Genomic DNA, 22,013 nt, shown 5'->3' on the forward strand with positions numbered 1-22,013 from the left:
ACTATGGATTAATAATCCTGTAATTTATTTTTTATTATTATGTTTTTGTTCATTGTAAAACCATGTTAATTTATGCAAAAGTAGATATATTCAGTTTCACTATGCATGTTTTCATAGCACATGTTTGTTTGAAGGATACGGAATAGTATTTTGTCAATAAAATAAATAAATAAAAAAGTTATCCAATTAATTAAAAAAATTATCAGCCAACTAATCGATTACCAAAATCCAAACACCATGTAAAAGTGAATTTTGCATAATAGGTGCCCTTTGCAGCTGCTGTCTGTAATTTTTTTTCTTCAAAATTTACACAAATTATATAATGAGAATGTACAACATGAATCCATTTTGCGTGTTTTTTTCTTACCCATAATAATTATGGTACACTTGTAATAAGTGTTTATATTAGGACTATTTCAGGCCAGACTGGTAGGAACCGCTACGGAGGAGCAGAGTTCCTGTGTGACTCGGCATTGACATAAACATAGATCTGGCTGCAACGTTCTTCCGCAAGGTGCATGCAGTTCTGTTTATTAACCACTAGAGTGCAAAAAGTTATGGACTGCAGCTTTAAATAACATTACAAGTAATGTCAGAAAGATATCAGCTCTGCTGTTGTTCATAATTACCAGTAATGGTCTTGTACAATGAGGACGTTGTCCCGTCGCCAGAAAAAGTCATCAGTGTCCCAATGTGTAGTGAGCCGTCGTCCTCTTCTGCCCTTACTGGTGTCCGAATTCGTGTACAGTGTACACGATAAACTGATTTCACAAGTTCGCGAACTAGGGAACTGATTGAGATGCAACCTAAGCCTGGATGCTCAAAATGCTTCCCCGGTTAGCCTGCGACTGCATCTTCCAGTCGCACAGTGGGCTTGGGGGGGGGATCTATTTCCCTGTCAGAAATCAATTGCAAACTTTGCGTTTACACCCGCTGGTTGCACAAACAATGATCAGAGATGCACAGACCAGCTGTTTAGAGAGATTCACAGGGGGTACATCTAAAAGAGCGCGAACAGGACCCTCTGTTCTGCCAGGATGAGTCGGGGCCAGGGGGATCTAACCGTGGGTGGCAGAGGGAGTTTATTAGCATTCAGAGGCTCAGTGGGAATTCACACCAGTGTGTGATATACGCGCATTCTCTTGCTTGTAGCTAAAAAAGAGAGCAGAAGAGTCACGTGATAGGGGCTGTGAAAGAGCCTGCGCTTTGGTCACATGTAGCCGACATGATTCACAAGCCCCAGCAGGCATTGCCTAGAATTATGCCCTTCCAGCGCACTTTAATTAGGTCTCTGTTGCGGGACGCATATTGTATAATGGAATAGGTGAAATGCCATTTGTGGCTTGAAAAAAGTAGACAAAGCTATTTGTGATTATATATAATCTTCAGACAATATTCTCCTCGTTTACCACAATAAATTCATCGCTGACATTCACAGACGTCCACAAATGATTCTCCATTGAATACAGAAATGACAAAAGGATCATTAGCTTAGGCGTCTATGGCGTCTACAAAACAAAAATGAGATATGAGAGGTCTTGAAAAAATAGAAGACGTCTGCAAACAGGGCCTTGAACATTCACATCGTGATTTAAATTCTCTGAATTTCACACTTGAGCATAAAACAACACCAGACCTTTTTTCCTTGGATGCCTCTCGCTATCTGCATAAGACAAATAAACAAACAAATTTTTTTTGTTTAAGATGCTTACCACTGGGATTTTTGTATTTCCCTTAGGGATTATGGATTTGAAGTATTTGTTTTTGCATCTGCTTAAATCCATGGCTGATATTAGACCGTGTGTAATGAGGTTGTTGTAGAGTAGCCTGATTATCTGATGCTGGGTGGATTATGGTGGCTGCTTGATGCCGACAGATACAACGGACAAGCTGGTTTGGCCCACGTTCAGCGCAGGAATGCAGAGTACACAATATACACGGCAGAGAGAAACAGAGTGTGAGACCAACTCAAAGAACAGACAGGAGAGAGAGAGAGAGAGAGAGAGAGAGAGAGAGAGAGAGAGAGAGAGAGAGAGAGAGAGAGAGAGAGAGAGAGAGAGAGAGAGAGAGAGAGAGAGAGAGAGAGAGAGAGAGAGAGAGAGAGAGAGAGAGAGAGAGAGAGAGAGAGAGAGACACATAACAGACTCAGAGACCTGATGTACCAGGGTATATGCAGGAATCCTGAAGATAATTTCAATACCTTTTTAAGACTTTTTAAAGACCTTCTCAAAATATTTTAAGACCTCATCGCACTTCAAGTTCTAATCGGCAACAAACCTTTAATAAACAGTTGTAGTCGAATGTAGACTTAAAATCTCTATTGTAGGCCAATTTTGTATCCTTTATATAGCATATCTGTTTCGCAACGTTTGGGGCGACACATCACCTAACCGCGCATTTCGAAAAATACGTGACGTCACCCGTAGACGGCGTGCGCCAGGGATGGAAATTAACTTTTTTCAAAGTCTACCAATGTTTTTACCAGACACTTTTTGTTTTTAACTGGTAATGTGTAACTGCACGTGAAAATTAATACTACAGGCTCTACAATACTTAAGCAGTTTATTTAATCTCAAGTCTCAATGAATAGACAATTGTAGCAATGAAATACTGACATTTTCTCTTTCTCTCTTATACACACACAAAACATGAACTGATAGACATTTCATTAAATAAATAGGGCTCTGTGCAGTCTTTTTTCACCTGGATGTGGCATTTGGATAATTCCTGGTCTTTTATGGCTTCCAGTTTTATGGTTTTTAGTCCCAACAATGAAACAACATTCGTTCTGGCATCTTTGAAGCATGTTAACGACATACCGAGCAGAACATTGTCAGTAAGGATGCACCGAAATCAAAATTCTTGGCCGAAACCAATAAAGAAGAAACCAAAGCCGAAAACCGAAAAATAAAATTCAAACTAAAATGTTTAACTCGACTTCACTCATGTGTTCATTAAATAATAATGCACATGCCTACTGGCCTGCAGAAAGATACAGAAATTGAATAAAGTAATTAAATGTAAAATAACTGCATATTTAACTGTTTAAATGAAAGATTAATCCTTATTAAACTTACAAAAGCTATTCAATCAAGAGCATTGTTTAATGTCAAACTAAATATTAGGACATCACTCAGGCAGCAGTAAAGGCTACTGCGCCTTTAAGACCTGATGCAGGGATATGCTCGTCTTTCTCGACTGTGCATACTATACAGTTCACTTAAGGCATATTCAGACTATGTCTGCTAGGATACTCATCAAGATGGACATGATGACACTTCTTGTGTGAGTTTGTCCGTTTAAGCGCAAGACTAGAAAGAGAACTCAATATTTGCGCGCTCTCGGATGATGCACAGCGTCAGATATTCTCTCAGCGCGCACGAGTCTCACAGCGCGTCTTCACGCGAGTGATGACGGAGAAAACGACTGGTCATATGCGCACTTATGGCAGCACTCGCATGCATTGAACAAAGTTTACTAAGAGGTGTAGAGGTGACGAATGACTGTAAAGAATTCATGCAGAAAATGGGGCTGAGCCTAGAGAGACTGATTGATTGAGAGTAATTCCTCAGATTAGGAAACTTACACACACACACACATATGTTGGTCTATGTGGTTTACAGGGACTCCCCATAGGCGTAATGGTTTTTATACCGTACAAACCGTATTTTCTATCCCTTTACACTGCCCCTGCCCCTAAACCTACCCATCACAGGAAACATTCTGCATTTTTACTTTCTCAAAAAAAAACATCATTTAGTATGTTTTTAAGGCCGTTTGAATTATGAGGACATTTGATATGTCCTCATAATCCACATTTATAGTGTAATACCAGTGTAATACCCATGTAGTTATACAAATTTGTGTCCTCATAAACCACATAAACAGGCTCACACACACACACACACACACACACACACACACACACTCACACTCACACTCACACTCACACTCACACTCTTCAGCTGATACTGATAAATGGCCATATATTAAAAATTCTATAATATTTTGTATAATAAAATCAATCAATAATTGATTTTAGGCATATCAATTCAGTTTGAGATGTTATTAAATTAACTTTAAAGTGAGTGTTACATAATTATAAATGTAAAATGGAGGAAATGGTTTACAATAAAATCAATTAATCAAAGATACTTTATAGCACCTTTCAAACTAATTCAAAATGCTTTAGAAGCACAAACAAGTGATTAACACAAACTGCAAACGGTAAAAATAACATAAAAATGTATTACAGCAGCCATATCATCCTGTGGCTCAAGACTGTTTCCCCACTGAAGCTGAAGCTAAGCAGGGCTGAGCCTGGTCAGTACCTGGATGGGAGACCTCCTGGGAAAACTAGGGAACTGCTGGAAGAGGTGTTAGAGAGGCCAGCACAGGGTGCTCATCCTGTGGTCTGGATGGGACACTATACTGTAACAAGCACAACCTTTCAGATGAGACGTAAAACTGAGGTCCTTACTCTCTGTGGTCATTAAAAATCCCAGAATGTCCTTCAGAAGAAGAAAAAACAAAACAAGAGTAGAGCTGTAACAATCTCCAGCATTCTGGCCAAATTTGCCCATTGGGCTCTGTCCATCATGGCCTACTAATCATCACCATATACTAGGGGTGTAACAATAAATTGTGTATACACAATATACAGGCAGGCTACTCTCTTTAAAAAAGAGAGTATTGTGTATTGTATACACAATACAGGCAGGCTACTCTCTTTAAAGCGGTCATATAAAGGTACATGCACTTTTACAAGCTGACAACTACTGATAGTAATCAGTAGTTTTCAAGTGTTGTCAAGTGTAGAAATCAGGTGTTTTTTTTGTTTTTTTTAAATCTCCTTATATGTTTTCCCCCGTCTCAAATCGAGCAGTTCGACCTTGTGGTATTGTGGCATGACTGTTGATTTCTTTCATTAGAAAGCGCTTCCCTACCATTGACAACATTTTTCACTGTTATACGCTAGGGGGACGCTATTAAGCATCTCCTAAACGAGTACAGAATCTCCTGATAAAAACACAGGCGAAGATGCAGAAACGCTTGACCTCTGAGAAGATTCATATGCATATAATGTGACAATCAACATTAGACAGCATCTAAATCAAAACTGCCTTCATCTGTGTTTTTATAATAATTCGGAATCCCATCTGTATGCAATTTAGTCACGATTTTCTCAAAATGTTGCTTTTTTCATTAAAATTACATTCAAGTGTTGATATAAAAAGAATGAAGCAAAAACAAATCAAAGGGTCTGTTCTTTCTTTCAATACGTTACATGTTCAGATATTCATTTAACAAGATATTCAGTGGGCCATGAAACTTTAAATCAGTCAGGCTCTAGTCCTGATAATGCCAAAGGTCTTATGTCTGGTCACTAGTCAATGACAGAGAGCAAGCATAGTCTTCTAAAATAATTCTGTATTTTCAGTTTCAGAATCATGAAAAAAAAATTCTGGCGTCACCATTGCCCTGTGCATTGTGTTACCAGCACCAACTGCCTATTAATTTCCACTCCCCAATATATACAAAATACCAAATAATAAAAAAATGTATCAATAGTAAATTTTTTGCTAACCTTTCACCACGTGTCTTTGAGTATCACAGAAATATCATATCGTGAGTTCAGTATCGTGATATGTATTGAATCCTGACATGAGGGAATCGTTACACCCGTACCATATACTTCTCCACCAATCAGCTGGTGTGTAGTCGGTGTTCTGCTACAATATGGCAGCCGTTGCATCCTTCAGGTGGATGCTGCACATTGGTGTGTATGAGAAGATTCCCCCTTCTATTTGTAAAGTGCCTTGAGTACCCAGAAAAGTACTATAAATGTAACAAATGATTATTATTACATAAAACCGTGAACTGTTAGAATATAGTAAATTATGAATAATCAAGAATAATAAATTGATAAAGCAAAATAAATGCATGCACCAGTTATGGTGGGCACTGAGACTAAATGTAAAAGTGATCGAGAGCAGAGTCCATTAATAATTATGCCAATAAAGCACATAGACAGATGCAGGGGGGACTACCTGTCTGGATGGAGGCAGTTAAGCAGCCAGTAAATGCCAGAGTTTATTTTCTTTCGGCCGACACTGACTGAGCTGCAACACAAGCCTCATTCATGTGACCAACACACGCTTACAGTCAGATTGACCCACCTCTACACTCACAGTTACATACCCTGACCAACGCTTTCCACTGCTCACAGGGAACATATTCACATGAACACACAGCACCTCTCTTCATCTGCATCTTCGTCAACCGCTCGCCTCGACGACGACTGCACCACAGGCTTCTCAAATCGTTAAGTTAACACAAAAACTCTAACACACACTGTACAGCATAAGTGTGCTTACTGTTTTTTTGTATAACGGTGTATTTAAGCACTTAAGCAGTGTTCATGTGTGTACAGGGATTTGTATAGGTGCACAGGATTTTTGAATTCAGCTAAAAGGTTGCACTGGGGAATATCAATCTTCCATTGGTCGCACCTCTTCACATGACAAAAATTCACAGGTCCCAGTTCACCAAACTTGAACTTTGTAACTCAGCGAAATGCATAACTTTTGCTTGCGGTTTGTGTCTCTCGTATGTGTATGCATGGAAGTCAATGGAATGAAAAGTGCAGTGTGACCATCCTTTAACATTTAAAGGTAATCTTTAGCACATCTCAAAATGAATACCCATATTTCAAACTGTACATTATAATGTTTTGATTCCAAAATTCAGCATAGAATTATTGATTTTAGTTCAGTTATTTATTTTTGATTAATTAATTTAGAGACAAATATAGGTACAGAATTTTAATATTGGCCATGACATGAAAATGATTACCTTCAGAAAGAATTCTAATATTCTGCATACAATGCATCCAAACATGTTCGCACATCTCAATAAAGACCTCACACAAATGACACTACTCACAAGCATCATTAGGCCCTGCCCCCTTCCATTTTCACACAATGCGTGATAACAAATAGGCGGCAACAATGACAGGGGTGAGATGGAATTAAGGGCCTGTAGCGTAGCCAAGTATGAATAGCGACCGACCACAGTTATGTTAATGGTAGAATTACGGTCCGCCAATTTGCTGTTTTTCCTATATCTGTGACGAGCCACTATTGTGCTGTCAAGCCTACATAACAATTAGATCACTGTTTATGGACATGTTTACAAAGAACATAAAGCACTGCTAGCAAAATATTCTAACACAATAGATATTCAGACACTTGAAAGCATTTTCACGATGGTGGCTGAGCCAAGAAAGGAAAAGTCTTTATCACGGTGCTCAGTATAAACTATAAAATCGGCCAGAGCGCCTGCTTTCTTTTTAGTAGATGAAGTCATTGGCGAGGCAATGGGACCGAGCCCGCTCATTAAGAGAGCACATCATGGAATTGTTTCTGATAACCATCAGCTTAACACAGAGAAACAAATCAATAGGTGTTGGCTCGGTTCATTACGTAACAGTCAGAGAGAGAAGAAAGTGCTCTGTTTTTTTCCCCTGCACTTCTGGAATGAAGGTAACCTCATGAAAACAAATTTGACTTTGCCGCCTTTGAAAGCAATGCAGAAACAACCTGGCTCAACAATCTTTACAAGGTCTGAGATATACTCCCCTCACTGTTTAAGAGCTAATGGAAAGGAGGAAATGCTAACAGGGCAGCTGTCCAACTGAAGCTGGGGCAAATGAGCACCCTGGGGCAACTTCTGATGATCAAGCAAAACAACGACCAGCCTCAAATTGAGAGAGAGAGAGAGAGAGAGAGAGAGAGAGAGAGAGAGAGAGAGAGAGAGAGAGAGAGAGAGAGAGAGAGAGAGAGAGAGAGAGAGAGAGAGAGAGAGAGAGAGAGAGAGAGAGAGAGAGAGAGAGAGAGAGAGAGAGAGAGAGAGAGAGAGAGAGAGAGAGAGAGAGAGATGGCTTGTAAGCACTCAGGCATACTGACGGAGTGTGAGTCAGCACTGCACGGTGAGGAGAGGATGGAACAACTCAATAACAGGAAAAGACTGAGAGAGAAAGACAATGTATCCACAACAGAGTTTCTGCTAAGAAAATTAAGTGCGTGACTGGGAATGTAGCCGGACAAGTGGGGTAAAAAGTGTTAGTGTTTATTTTTTGTAGCAACATGATGGGCAGTGAAGATCATTATCTGTCTTTCTGATGGACAGAGTTGTAAAATTTCTGTCATTGACTATTTTTAATCCATAATTTTTGTTTTAATTTCCCCAAATTCCCCTGATTTGGGCATGAGCATTTGAAATCATCTTATATCCAATTTTCAAATAATATTTTAATAATAATAACAACAATAATAATAGAAATAACTATAATTAACAATTAAAGTTTAACTCACAAAGTAGCTAGTTAACAAGTATATGTTAAATGTCCTTTAATGCAGTGGTGCTCAACCAAGGGTCCGGAGCCCATTAGAAGGTCTGACCAAGCTTGTAAGGGACAGAAGAAACACTATAAAATGCACACAAAAAAACACACTTTTTACTGAAAGATTTGTCCCCTCAGAAACTTTTTTTTATTAAAGAACATCCGGACATTGTGTCATTGGGAAATTTTAAATGTCAGAATGCACATCCACAAGCTTGGCTTTGTGATATGAGAGTGCAAGTGAGGACTATGAGGATTAGGTTATTACTCCAAAGCTTTGTCTGCCTAGTCTATGGGTGTACTCTCTGGAGCCCTGCTGTAGGAAAGCTCCTTCCACATGCTACAGTGAGTGACAAAGAGCCACACAGGTGTGTGCGTGTTTATGTGGACACTTATGTCACTCTTGTCCCCCAGAGTCCCTCCCTCTGGGATCCCTCCACTAATTCAGGTGGCGAACGGTTGGCAGATAACGAGCACATTCACATTCAGTACACAAGCAGAGCATGACACATGAGATTGATCACCATCAAACCAGACTCCCCTCGCATCAGGAAAGTCCTGCGGCGGCAGGACCCGAGCGCTGTTTGAGCATGTGGGACTGGCTGACCTGAGGAGAATCAGAACATGCAGTAACAAGACAAATGTGGCGTTCTGCTCACCTGGTGCGCAGCGGCATCTGGCTAATGAGAGCATGTTAAAGCAAATGAAGGAAGTGCCCTTTATTGCTGTATTAACACAGACCCCAACACACGCCAAACACATGTGGAATTAACTTAATGGCCAGCATCACAGACCTTCACTGGCATGTTTTCCTCCAGCAGAAATGTTTCAATTAGTGAGGGTGATGTTTTCATAGCGAAAGGAAAATAGACTATATACATAAAACATTGAATACTTTTATATAAAAATTATAAAAAAGGCATAACATTTTCAAAGGTAAAGTAACACTGCTTATCTCTTCATCACGGCACCTGTTAGTGGGTGGGATATATTAGGCAGCAAGTAAACATTTTGTCCTCAAAGTTGTGTTAGAAGCAGGAAAAATGGGCAAGCGTAAGGACTTGAGCGAATTTGGCAAGGGCCAAATTGTAATGGCTAGACAACTGGGTCAGAACATCTCCAAAACTGTAGCTCATTTGGGGTGTTCGAGGTCTGCAGTGGTCAGTATCTATCAAAAGTGGTCCAAAGAAGAAGCAGTGATTAACCAGCGTCAGGGTCATGGGCGGCCAAGGCTCATTGATGCACGTGGGGAGCGAAAGATGGCTTGTGTGGTCCGATTAAACAGACAAGCTACTGTAGCTCAAACTGCTCAAGAAGTTAATTAACTAATTAATTAATTAATTAATTATTTAATGCCATATCAGCACCAATGGCTATATTCATGGCAATCCTAAAGAAGTGAATGTTGGTTCTGATAGAAAGGTGTCAGAATACACACTGCATCAGTTTGTTGCGTATGGGGCTGAAAGCCAAGAAAATCACGCCTGGATTATTATTACTTGTCAGGGTGCCCATGCTGACCCCTGTCCACCACCGAAAGAGGCAACAGTGGGCACGTGAGCGTCAGAACTGGACCAATGAGCAATGGAAGAAGGAGGTCTGGTCTGATAAATCATGTTTTCTATTACATCATGTCAATGGCCAGGTGCGTGGCTTACCTAGGGAACACATGGCACCAGAATGCACTTTGTCAGTGTGATGCTTTGGGCAATGTTCTGCTGGGAATAGTGTTGCACGATATACCGGTACTAGAAAAGTATTGTTACACCTTGCTATTACAAATGGTACGATATGGAATTTTATAAGTACCGGTACTTTGAGGAGGACAGCGCTAATATGAGCTGTATTTCTTAATTTATGTGGATGTGAGGTGTCAAGACGTGTGTGCAGAGCTCTGCTTCCACCGTTCACTGAACATTGAACAGTGGAAGAAGAGTTAAATATATATGCGCATGACATAGAACGCAACAGAATTATGCGCGCATGAGAAGAAAAAGCGTGGCACGAGATGTGCTCAGGCTGCCGGACTCTGACCTAAAAAGCGCTTGCACGCCTTTCAGACAACATGCGATTCAGTTCTTTCGCAGATTATTGTTTGGGTTTGAATGGTCAAACATATGTAAAAATGCACGGTCTAGCAAGTATTCAGGTAAACACAGTCGGATATGTCTTTAGTGAACATATCCAGATGAGGTAATTAGATCCATGCAGGTCTTAAGCCAGACCTTATATTCTGTGTGATTAATCAAACAACAATGAAAAATAGAAAACCAAGAATCAGTGTGTAGTTAAATTATAGAGTGAAGACTAAGTAAGCAGTTTTATATTTATAAATAAAATAATAATAATTAAATAAAGCACTGTTTTCATCATATTGTTTGTAATTTGCATTTTTGCTTATTTTTAAAATCAAAGATATAATTAAAATCTGTTAAAATTATAAAATTACATTTTTTTAAAAATATTAAATTACTCATATCATGAAATAAGATTTTTGGTCATCCAACCTGTTCAGAAGTGAAAGCCTAAGTGAATGATAACATGATTGATAATGTGATCTCTGTAAGGATGTTCACACTGGTATAGTTATTATAGCAATAAGAGGAGGGAATGGTCAAAACCAGGGCAGGAACGTGCTGGCCCAAGTGAATGTTTAGTAAAAAAAAAGAAAAGAATAATAAGTTTGTTGTCATATTATTCATATTATAGGATCTGCCGCTAACATCTTGGTGCCGGATACCACAGCATACCTTGAGGGGTCTAGTGGAGTCCATGCCTTGACAGGTCAGGGCTGTTTTGACAGCAAAAGGGGACCAACACAATATTAGTCATAATGTGACTAGATATGAAAATATTGCAGTTTATCCATTTATAGTTAAATTCAGTTTAATCTAGCTGCATCTGGTGTTCCATCTGGGCTTGGAAATTCCTTGCTTAGTTAGTAGTACAAAAGCATTTATTCACATGAATAAAGTATCCCCAAAAAGTTGCAACTTAAATGGACTCCAATAATTCTAGCCAATCTTGCCATTTACAGAAAATCCCACATTTATCTGAGGTTTAATCCACTTCCCATTTTGCACGGTCAACATCCCCATTTCCACAAGTAATGGAACTTCCAGTTTCAGTTACAGGAAGGAATACACAGCCCACAAACCATACAAGAAATCCAGTGCAGAATACCCAAATAACATGCAAACGGTCTGTGATGTCAATGTAGGAGCAGACGAAGTCTGTGGAAATTGGGCAGAACAGATTTAAACAGTCAAATATTTTAATCAGAGTCAAATAAGTCAAAATATGAACATGCAAAAAAACTATTTTATACAGTTCAGCAGCGTTTTCAGTTGGTGCAGATTGTGTGTGGTTTTGGGTTAATGCCATATTTAAGAAGGCAGCACAGTGGCACACACGAGGTGAGAGGTCGCCTGTCTCTCACATCTCTTTAATCAAAAAGGCTGAAGTGCAGACAATTTGTACCGGCAGAGTTGTGTGACTATGGTATTAAAGAGCAGTCGGAATAAATTCCAGTGCAGAAAGGGAATAGGCCAGGTAGAGTGTAGCACTACTGAAACGCCCAGGCACCAAACACTTGTGCCGCTTTTTATACAGACACGAACGCACTACACTCTGTTCATCTGCACCGGCAAAGCGACAAAAGACAAATGACCTGAAATTACTCTAAACAACAAATTAGCCATGACATGAGGAAATCCAATAGTGGTGTGACTTCTAGATGAAGATTAATTTCGGACAAATGCAGACTGATAGGTATCTATTCCTTGTCTGTGGGGCTCAGCAGGTTTGAGAGCCTTCAGGGGGATCGGATATATCTTCTGAAACACTCTCAGGTTTCTAACACTCGCTCCAGACTTCCCACCTCGCTGATTCCATGCCGTCTCAGGACGAGGATCGAGATAAACAGCTGAAACAATTGCACGGCTACAGGCTCCCACTTTAATCCTCTGCCAATCCTGTTTGCCAGAATAAACAGCCCACCGAGGGCACAAACAAATCCAAGAGCAGAACAGATATGGAAGAGAGGAGCGTGTACACAAGAGCATGGACGAAAAGGTGACAGGCGCCGGGGTCATGCCACACTCTATTAGTTTTTTTGTTCTAAGGAATCGAGTGGTATTCCTGCAGCGCAGTCTGATCCAAGGAGGAGGGTGGCTCTACAGGGAGCATTGCAGTGCAGATGACACCGAAAGACGGACACACTTCACACCGCCGAGGCAGGATGGCAACGAGCCCCTCTGCTGACACGCACACATTTACTGGACATTAACACTCTTGCCAAACTGCGACAACTTGAAGGCAAAACTGTCTGAGAAGCAAGTCCTGCTGAGAATTCGGCATCCAAAGGTGCCGTCGATTAGTGCTGGAGGGATTATAACGTGCACTTTAGACTGCAGGATTAAATACGACCACAGAAGAATAGAATTATCACATTAGACACAGATAAAGCAACAAGTCTATGGGGATATTAGCGAAAGACTAAATGAGATGGAACGTCGCTCCAGGCTCGTTGTAGTTTACATCACACCTGGATTAGAAAGCTAAATTAACACCTCTGAAATTAAAAAGTACCATACCACATGGTAGAAAAATGGTGATTAGCCAGCAGTGAAAATCTGTTCAAGCCTTCACATTTTTACAATATCCAGATTTACATGGAAACAATTAGGATGATATTTCAACAATGAGGAAAAAGCTGTTCAAACACAGCTATTGATGACAGAAAGGTTTCTAATTAGATTAGACAAACCTATGTTTGAGAGATTTATGTTAATGAGATGCATGATAATTAGTATCAATTAAATGTAAACAATGATGCAGACTTATGAGGGAGTGTAGCGCTTTTACTAAGATGGGACTTTTAATGGATTCTTTGTGTGAATGAATTTTAAGTACTTTAATGTTTTATACACCTGGGCTGTGCGCATTGATTCCTATGTGCATAATTCATTTAGCATAACTTAACATCAATTCCCAAAAATGCTTTCGAGGTATGTAGCCAACTAAGTTAAGACAAAGTCATAGAGATAGATACATAAATTCAAGTTCTTCTCTCAAGTGGTGTGCAAAATTTATATAGCAAATACAAAGTAATTTTTTGTTTGTTACATACTGATACACAGAAAAAAAAAGAGAAAACAGCCCCTTAAAGAGCTATTTTAACTGATCTGACCCTACTTTCAGTGATGTTACCTAATGTAGCCGGGTCATTGTCCTCAACGCAAGGCATGGAGGGTCTGTCAAGCTGCAGGCAAAGACTCAGAGCAGGAGCATTATGTCCAGATAGATCAGCCAGCATTTCAAGGCACAAAATGAATGGAGGATGTTATGAATCCACAAAAACAATAGTAAAATGTGTCTATTGTAAACTGCTGCCAGTGAGGACAACAGTATTTGGTGCTTTTTGTCACTGTTTGGAAAATTAGCTTGACAAAGAATTTTATAATTGAACTCAATCATATATAATAGGTAGCATACATTACATTTAAAGAAGAGATTTAAAAAACAGTATTTAAATCAAATGTGTAAACAAAAACAAAACAAAATCCCTTAGACACATAAATGTGGATTTAAAACTCATGGGGTTCAATGCAAGATTTATTTTTTTTTTAAATACACTTTAAATACCATAAGAATGACCAGTCAGGTTTTCAGTCAGAGTAATCCAGATTTTGATTTAAATAATCATTAAGTTATCACATTAAACCAATTTCAATTTGACAAAATATTTATCTAGCCTACAGTTCTGCTGGAAAACTGATCGATAAGAAATAGAGGGCATTTCTTAATCAAATCGACGCATTTGCACTTTATCCATAGCCGATTAAATATCATACATCATTTCACTCTACATAAAGGTCATGCCGAGATCACCCAAAGCACACATCATCAAGAATATGGCATAAAGATTATCTGAAAGCTACGCATGAGAGCTGAACTGCCTATTCCTCCGACGTACACGATTACAATAGCAACAACTTAATGGGAGTTTTAACGGACAGCGATCCGTCACCAGAGATGCTAAAGTAACCAACAAAACTGCATCTTACGCGCCGCGCCACTGTCACATTCTCAGCCGCGGTGTAACGTTAGTCATGATAACAAAGAGCTACATTTCAGCACATCACTAACAAATCACCCTGCCACCGTTCGTGTAAACACAAACACCCCGAAACGTTAGGTCTGGGGATCATTCACGAAAGAGAACGGGCCCGTTACGAAGGCGGACCGTGAGGAATGAATGGTAGTCGATAAACGGGGAAATTCCGCCTTACCGGCTGCTGTTTCTGTCGAATAGACGCTTTCCCAAGCGGCGGCTGGTGATGCCTTCTCTGGAAGCCGCTCTTCGGGTACTCGCTATAGGCTTTGTTGATACCGATTCGGTCCCTCTTCTCTCTGCCGTTGCCTTTTTGGTCTTCTCCCGTGTCCAGACTGCTGAAGTTCCACACAATAAGCGTTTGGACCAGCAGCACTGTCAGCGCGGCTATTAACGCTGACCGCGATCGGCGAGCCATCTTTCGGGCACACAGACTGCCGAACATCTTCACCCTGAAGCGGCGAGGTGCCACTGCCGTGCGCCGACAGTCCGCTTTGTGGCTCAGCGTCGCGAAAGGAGCGTGGAGAGGGAGAGAGGGGGCGGTTGGCAAGGGCTCCGCTGGAGGAGAGAGAGAGAGAGCGGCGGATGAAATGGTCTCCGCCCCCTCGCGGTGACACATGTAAACTACACGGGGGTCATTCCATGTAATGGGCGCCTTTTCCATTTTAAAAGGGTAGTTCTTATCAGTTTCAATGAACGGTTCATCAGACAAACAATTACTAAATTGTTGTGTTAGTTAATCTAAACATTTTAATAGATTTTGAGATATAAATGGGCCTTTAAAAAAGCAACAGGCGTGAGGGGAGGAGGGTTGACAGATTTACAGTTCATTACCAGCCATGTGCTCAAGGCAAGGTCATGATGATTCTTCAAAAGGTGGCTATTAGAAAGAGAATTTGTACATTTACTCCACAGCCTACACACACACACACACACACACACACACACACACACACACACACACACACACACACACACACACACACACACACACACACACACACACACACACACACACACACACACACACACACACATGAAAAAAACAATGATTGTATATATATATATATATATATATATATATATATATATATATATATATATATATATATATATATATATATATATATATATATATATATATATACAATCATTGAGATTAATCAGCCTGCTGACTGGCTTACGTTTAGCCCATCTGAAAAACACATAGCCCCGGGATGTTGAGTCCAGCGTGGTAAAGATATGTTTTGTTAGACACTTACACATAATTAAAACGATCTATAAGAATGCAATACTATTACATATAAAAACACATTTTACTCACATAAGTGTGTTGCACCATTCCTGTCGGATCCAATATAGAATGAACATCATTGTGTTTTAATCTCAAATGTCTGTTTACAAACGATTCTTCAGTGAAATTAAGCGAAGCTGGAACTTCAATAAAAATTAAATTCAACCACACATATTAGAATCCGAAGGAAGCTTATGCACCGACTGTGTTCTTCCACAACCAGGAATAGCGCAATATCTTGCTATCTTCTTCGGCATGTTTATTGCAGCTAGATAGGGAGATCTGAACAGCTCCATGCATCGGTGGGCGAGGCTACTGAATTGCATGCTTATAATTCTGTAGAGGCAGTGTTTCGCAACAGATGTTGGGAAAGGTTGTTTTCTGGACCTGGTGTCCATAAAAGCTTTTCTTTGACTAACAAGGATGTTTTTAGCTCTAAAAACTTGCAGGATATTCTTATATTACCATGACCTTTTATATATCAAAAGAGGAAGGGAAAGGGAAAGTTGATTTCTCAATTCATCACCCCTTTAAAATTTGGAATCTGACCACATAGTCCAGATTACATGTAATTAATTACTACTACCTACAGTATATATATATTTTTCTTTTTCTTGTCACCCAGCTCAATCACAGAAAAAACTGTAAATACCGGACAAAACAAGACCCTATATTTGCACAATACCATAAGGCTTTTTAAACTGTTTGTATGGCATATTTGTATATTTTTTCTTTCCTGTTTAAGTATCTTTTGTTTTTCAATACCTCGTCCTTACATTGTCACCAAATAAGATATAATTGAAGTAAAAGAAAGACAATTTAAAAAAGAAAGACAATTTAATGCTGATATTTCTACAAAGATCATATATGATATAAACAAAAAATTAAATAAAAAGAGGAAATAAAAATGCTTGTTTTCATTTGCATTTTTGTTTCAAATAAAAAGTGAAATTGTTAATACAGCATGGAGTAAGAAAGACATGACTGGGGACAGACATCCTCATGAAGAAAGAAGAAATACAATATTATTAAAGAAAATAATACTGGATTTTTGTAGACGTGTCAAGAAAAATGCTTAAAATAGCATAAGGGCTTATTTGTGGAATAACCCGTGTGAAGTTTTTTCAAAGGACCAGAAAAACCTTGCTTGCTCAAGAATAAATCTTTTGCGAGACTTCTTAAAATGTAAATTGAGATAAAAATATACCCAAACTACATGTCCATGTGAAAAATCAGATTCAAAACTGTGTGGTTCCCCTTTTTGGCTAGTCGTTAGTGTGTGTAGCTGTCCTGAGGGTGAAGGCGAATGGCTACATCATCTTTCAACCAGCCTTTATTATTGTTCACCCGATCAATTGCTGCTAATTGATAGTGTTAACCTGTCAGATTTAGAAAAAGAGAGATAACCCTGGAGAGCCATCAAAATGACTTCCCAATACAATGGAACCAGGTGAAGCATCACCTACAGTTTTTTAATCAAGACTGAGGCCATCTTTCATTCCTCATAGCACGGCACAGGCTCGCTCGACAAAGAGATTCAGTTTCCATGGGAATACCCTTAGCGTCCCTCTTCCTTTCCTTTAGAAGTTCAGGAGACAGAGAAAAAAGAGCATGATATGAGAATGCGATCCTGCTTAGACATCTCAGTGCCACGTGAGCACTGCTGTTTATTCACAGCATTCTTGACATCATTAAAGTTGAATCAGCTACCCTGATGTGGCTTCTCTATAATTCACAGCTCTCTCATTGAGATGGAGATCACAAAGCTTTGATGAATTTGAAAGAAAGCACAGGGCACAGTCACACTTCATTCCCTTCGCAAAATGGCCGTGGAACTGACAGAAAGTCCTTCGGGCAGCAGATGCTGAGGTGTGCAGTTATATGGGGCTACGCATGGAGACATTCACTGTCAGTATATGCTGCTGTGGGTCGTTAGATATAGCAGAAGGGGAATTGGGGTAAGAAGCCAGGGAACTTGTGCCCTTGGGCAGACCTTCTCTCCATATGTCTCCTCTGCAAGAACTTCTCACGGTCTCCAAACCAGGGTTAATGAATCAGTTTGCATGGCTTTTTTCATTAAAAATCATTAGTTTGACATGGCTTTTGGCCATCATTGTAGCATTTACCTATTTAGATTAAGTGCATTACCTTTCAAAGGTTTGGGTTCAGTAAGATATTTTTTGAAAAAAGGCCGTTATGCTCCTCAAGGGTGCACTTATTTGATCAAAACTAGTCGAAAAAGTAATATTGTAAAATACTGTATTATTACAATTTAAATACACTGAACCAGTGTCACATGATCCTTCAAAAATCATTCTAATGTGGCGAAACATTTTTTATTATCATCAATGTTGAAAACATTTGTGATGCTTAATATATTTGTGGACTCATTACGTTTTTATTTGATGAATGAACAGTTTAGAAGCACAGCATTTATTGGAAACAGAAATCTTTTGTAACAATGAACGTATTTATTGTCACTTTTCATCAGTTTAATGCATCCTTGCTACATAAAAATATTAATTTATTTAAAAGCATGCATATTTGTCTAATTATTTGCATGTTTCTACGAGAAATGCAAATCATGGCAAGGAAAATGTGTGTTGTCTAACAGTATTGACAACACATAAATATTCATCATATAAAACATGCATTAAAATGACATTCACACAGGCCTTAAGACTTACATGAAACACCAATCTTCTCCGCTCCAGGGTTCACAAAAATGAGGCACACGACCACACATGCAAAAAAAAACCTTTTATTTATTACCTTTTTGATTTAAGTAAATACAAATATATTTAAGTAAATATCCTGAATGTATTTGAAATTTCAGGTTGCCATGACTTAAATTCTACTAATTAAAGAATATTTTTTAAGGATCATTTTAAAAGAAAATTGATTTACATAAACTGTTATAAAGTATGTTTGTGATCTTAAACAACTGACCACATCACATTAAAATTTTTCACAAGACACAAAACTGAAATACTCTGAAATGACACCACGCAGACATCAAGACTAGCATGAAACATGACAAGAGTAACATTTACTTGATCATCTTCAGTAGAATAACAAACTACTAAGATTAAAATACGAAATATACTAAAAACTAAAAATACTATTAAGATACTAAATGTAAAATCAAGATTAAAAAACAGTAAATAAAACCAGGCAAAATTCAAACCATTTTAATTAATCATATTGGGATTTTAAATAAATCAGTGTACAGTAGAACTATTTTAATTAAAAAAAAATCATTAATTCAACTAATCTGCTGTGCATTTTTGACTTATAAATATTTAAAAATAATATTTATTTTTGCACATTTATTTGATCTAAGATTTTTTTTACAGAGTAGGAATCCTGCCTATTTTTTCTTTGTCTGCCTTTCTGTCAATGGTGACAAACAAATCCTCCTTCTATTGACAAGCTGATCGGCTGGGTCGTAAAGCACATCTGTTTCAGTTTCACCAGCACTCACCAAAGCATCTCCTGAATTCTCTGTATTTTGAGGGATGCAGTCCGTAGACAGTGAGTGCACATCCTCAGACCTCCACTTCATTCGCTCTCTTAAGACCGTGGAGAGCAATGGAATCGGTCATGCCGATAAGAGCGCAGCTGTGAATAAATACATGGATCAGTGGATCCCTCCCTGAAAAGGACACGTAGTTACGCATGCAAAATCATTTCATTTTAAAAAAGACTCAAGATTAAAGAGTGGCTAGATAATGCATGGGCACTCACTAGTTTTTCTTTCTCACTGTTTTCTTGTTCTGTCTCTTCGTCATTTCATTTTCAGTATGACATCTTTGAATACTCCCACTATGGTTTAGACTTGGCTGACTCATTCACAGTCGTAATTCCATACATCAGATCCTCTGCTGAGCCACATCAGGCCGAGCCGTGGCGAATGACGCATCTTCAGGTTGATCCTCTAACCCTTTGCATAGTCCAAATGGAACACAACAGTGACACACTCATCAGTCAACCATGAAACACTGAAGCATTCGCAGGCACGACATTTTACTCAGACTGGAGTTAAATTGCTGTATTATGTGGATTCGAGAGGAAATTAAGAGGCTTGGGGGGGGGGGGGGGGGACTCCACACTTTCCTCTCATGCAGGCTGTGATTTATGGCGTCGCTCATTGAAAGTGGGAGATTGAAGTCATAGAGCGCTTCCCATCAGGGCCCCGCCACTGACCTTGACCTCAGACACCGCCGGGCTCTCATCTGTCACAGCGCTTGCATCCATCAGTATCCAGGCTGCTGATACGGATCCTGTGCTTACAGACATGGCTCTTTTTTTATCCCCATTGATCGATCTGCTGAATAATTTATCATTGTTAATTTTCCCTGACAAATTGTTTCCTCTCTTGCTCACGTTTCCTCTTACGACTCGGAATTCATTCTGTTTTTGTTTGCGTTCATTCTGACATTGTGGGTTATGATGAGCTAGTGATTCTTTTGGCACCGGGAAAAGAGTTGCATTCGAGTTTTTCTCAATCACTTAAAGGGTTAGTTCACCCAAAAAATGAAATTTATGTCATTAATGACTCACCCTAATATCATTCCACACCCGTAAGACCTCCGTTCATCTTCAGGGCACAGTTTAAGATATTTTCTCTTCCTTCATGGAAGTGTATGCACACTATACTGTCCATGTACAGAAAGGGAATAAAAGCTGTAGTCCATATGTGATATATATATTATATATGTGATTTATATAATTTTTTTTCTTTTTTTTTTCTTCATTCTAAGCGAATTAGCAGCAAGTAACAATGCAAATTCACTATTCATACATGGCACTCAATATGTTGTATTAAACGGTGGGGTAATGCAGTGCAGTTTTACGTGTTCAAACCAATTATGCTAACTTGTACATTTTAATGTACCCATAGCATCTGCAAAAAGGCTCACTTAAGGCTACTTTATGGATAACACATACTGCATTTAATAAAACTGCCACCAGTTAAACAATGTTAGGAAATGCCACACTGATTTTGGTCGTCGTTTTATTTCTTATCGTGTCTGAAAATCTTCTTGGGGCGTTTGATTCATCAGTACGTTTACATGTCTTGGAGTTATCTTTGGCGACATAACCTGCTGCCAATGATAATGAATAATTGTGGTCCATGACAACTATGTGAAATAACAAAAGAGTGGCTTGCTGAAACAACAACAAGTACTTCCGCACTGATGCCATTGACAGGCGACGCAATGAGGAGGGACGTTACACTGGTTGCAACATTGGTAGAGTAGTACATTTCACATCAAATTGCACAAAAAACATAGTAGGCATGCAAATTGGCCTGTAGACACCCTGAATTTTGATGAGAAAACTCATGTATTCAAGAATTGAGCCAAAGCGATTGAGAAAAAAATTTAAGTTGCATACTGAGTTTATGGCAGTGAAGGTCAGGTCTGTCAGATGTGTCTATCTCAGTCTATCTCAATGTCGCTCAGTCTCCTTCTATTGTGTGCCACCTGTGCCTCCTCACGCTTCTTTGACCTTCCACAGCTGCCACGGCACCTTGGGGCAGCACCCCTTATGCTCCACAGGGGCCTCAAGTCTTGACGAGGCCATCCATTTCCCACAATGCACCTGCAGCCATCATGCACGCCCTGCCTGGAACCTTGTTAGAGCAATAAAAATAGTAGCATGGAACAGAATAGGATAGGGACAAAAACCTACCGCACCAGCCAAGATATTCTCATAGGACCGGCACAGTTCAGCAAAGCAGGTTAGACCAATTAAACAAGCGTCAGCTGCTTTCGCTGATTAGTATTCACACCTCAAACTGTGCGGGAAAGAGAGAGAGAGAGAGAGAAAGATGATTTCATATGGAACATGTTTCATATGGAGCAGCTTCTTAGGCTCAAACATAAGCTAATTTATTGAGCCAGTTAAGCAAAGCAGCCAGGGATAGATAGCGGGACGGAGAGTGAGTATTATGTGGCGATGTTATGGCTTGTTGCACAAAGTTTAATCACGGTTGGACGTCCCCGCACACATTCATCTGTGGGATTACACCTCTGACAGGAAGACGATGCTTCACATACTGATAAGAGTTTGCTTTTGTTTTCCCCTCCGTCGTCATCACGGCTCTGTTGCTCTTCACTGCACTTGGCCATCTAATTCTCCCCAGGCAGAGGTCATTACATTTCCTGTCTAAGCGTGAGTATTTGGGCTACACA

At 39.4% G+C, this 22,013-nt stretch overlaps 1 protein-coding gene across 2 annotated transcripts in view; it reads right to left on the bottom strand.

The window, feature by feature from the left end:
* xylt1 (xylosyltransferase I) overlaps positions 1-15,049 on the bottom strand; it is an 81,903-nt gene extending 66,854 nt beyond the window's left edge. For both annotated transcript variants that reach the window (XR_010897605.1, XM_067414532.1), the window contains exon 1: positions 14,698-15,049. Coding sequence is in view for 1 of the 2 variants with exons in the window: in XM_067414532.1 (XP_067270633.1) it covers positions 14,698-14,964 (267 nt within the window). In the remaining variant the exon portion in view is untranslated. The remainder of the gene's footprint in view (positions 1-14,697) is intronic.
* Between the last annotated feature and the right edge of the window lie 6,964 nt (positions 15,050-22,013).

The sequence above is a fragment of the Pseudorasbora parva genome, chromosome 2 (genome assembly GCF_024679245.1).
Source record: "Pseudorasbora parva isolate DD20220531a chromosome 2, ASM2467924v1, whole genome shotgun sequence".
NCBI classification, from domain to species: domain Eukaryota; kingdom Metazoa; phylum Chordata; class Actinopteri; order Cypriniformes; family Gobionidae; genus Pseudorasbora; species Pseudorasbora parva.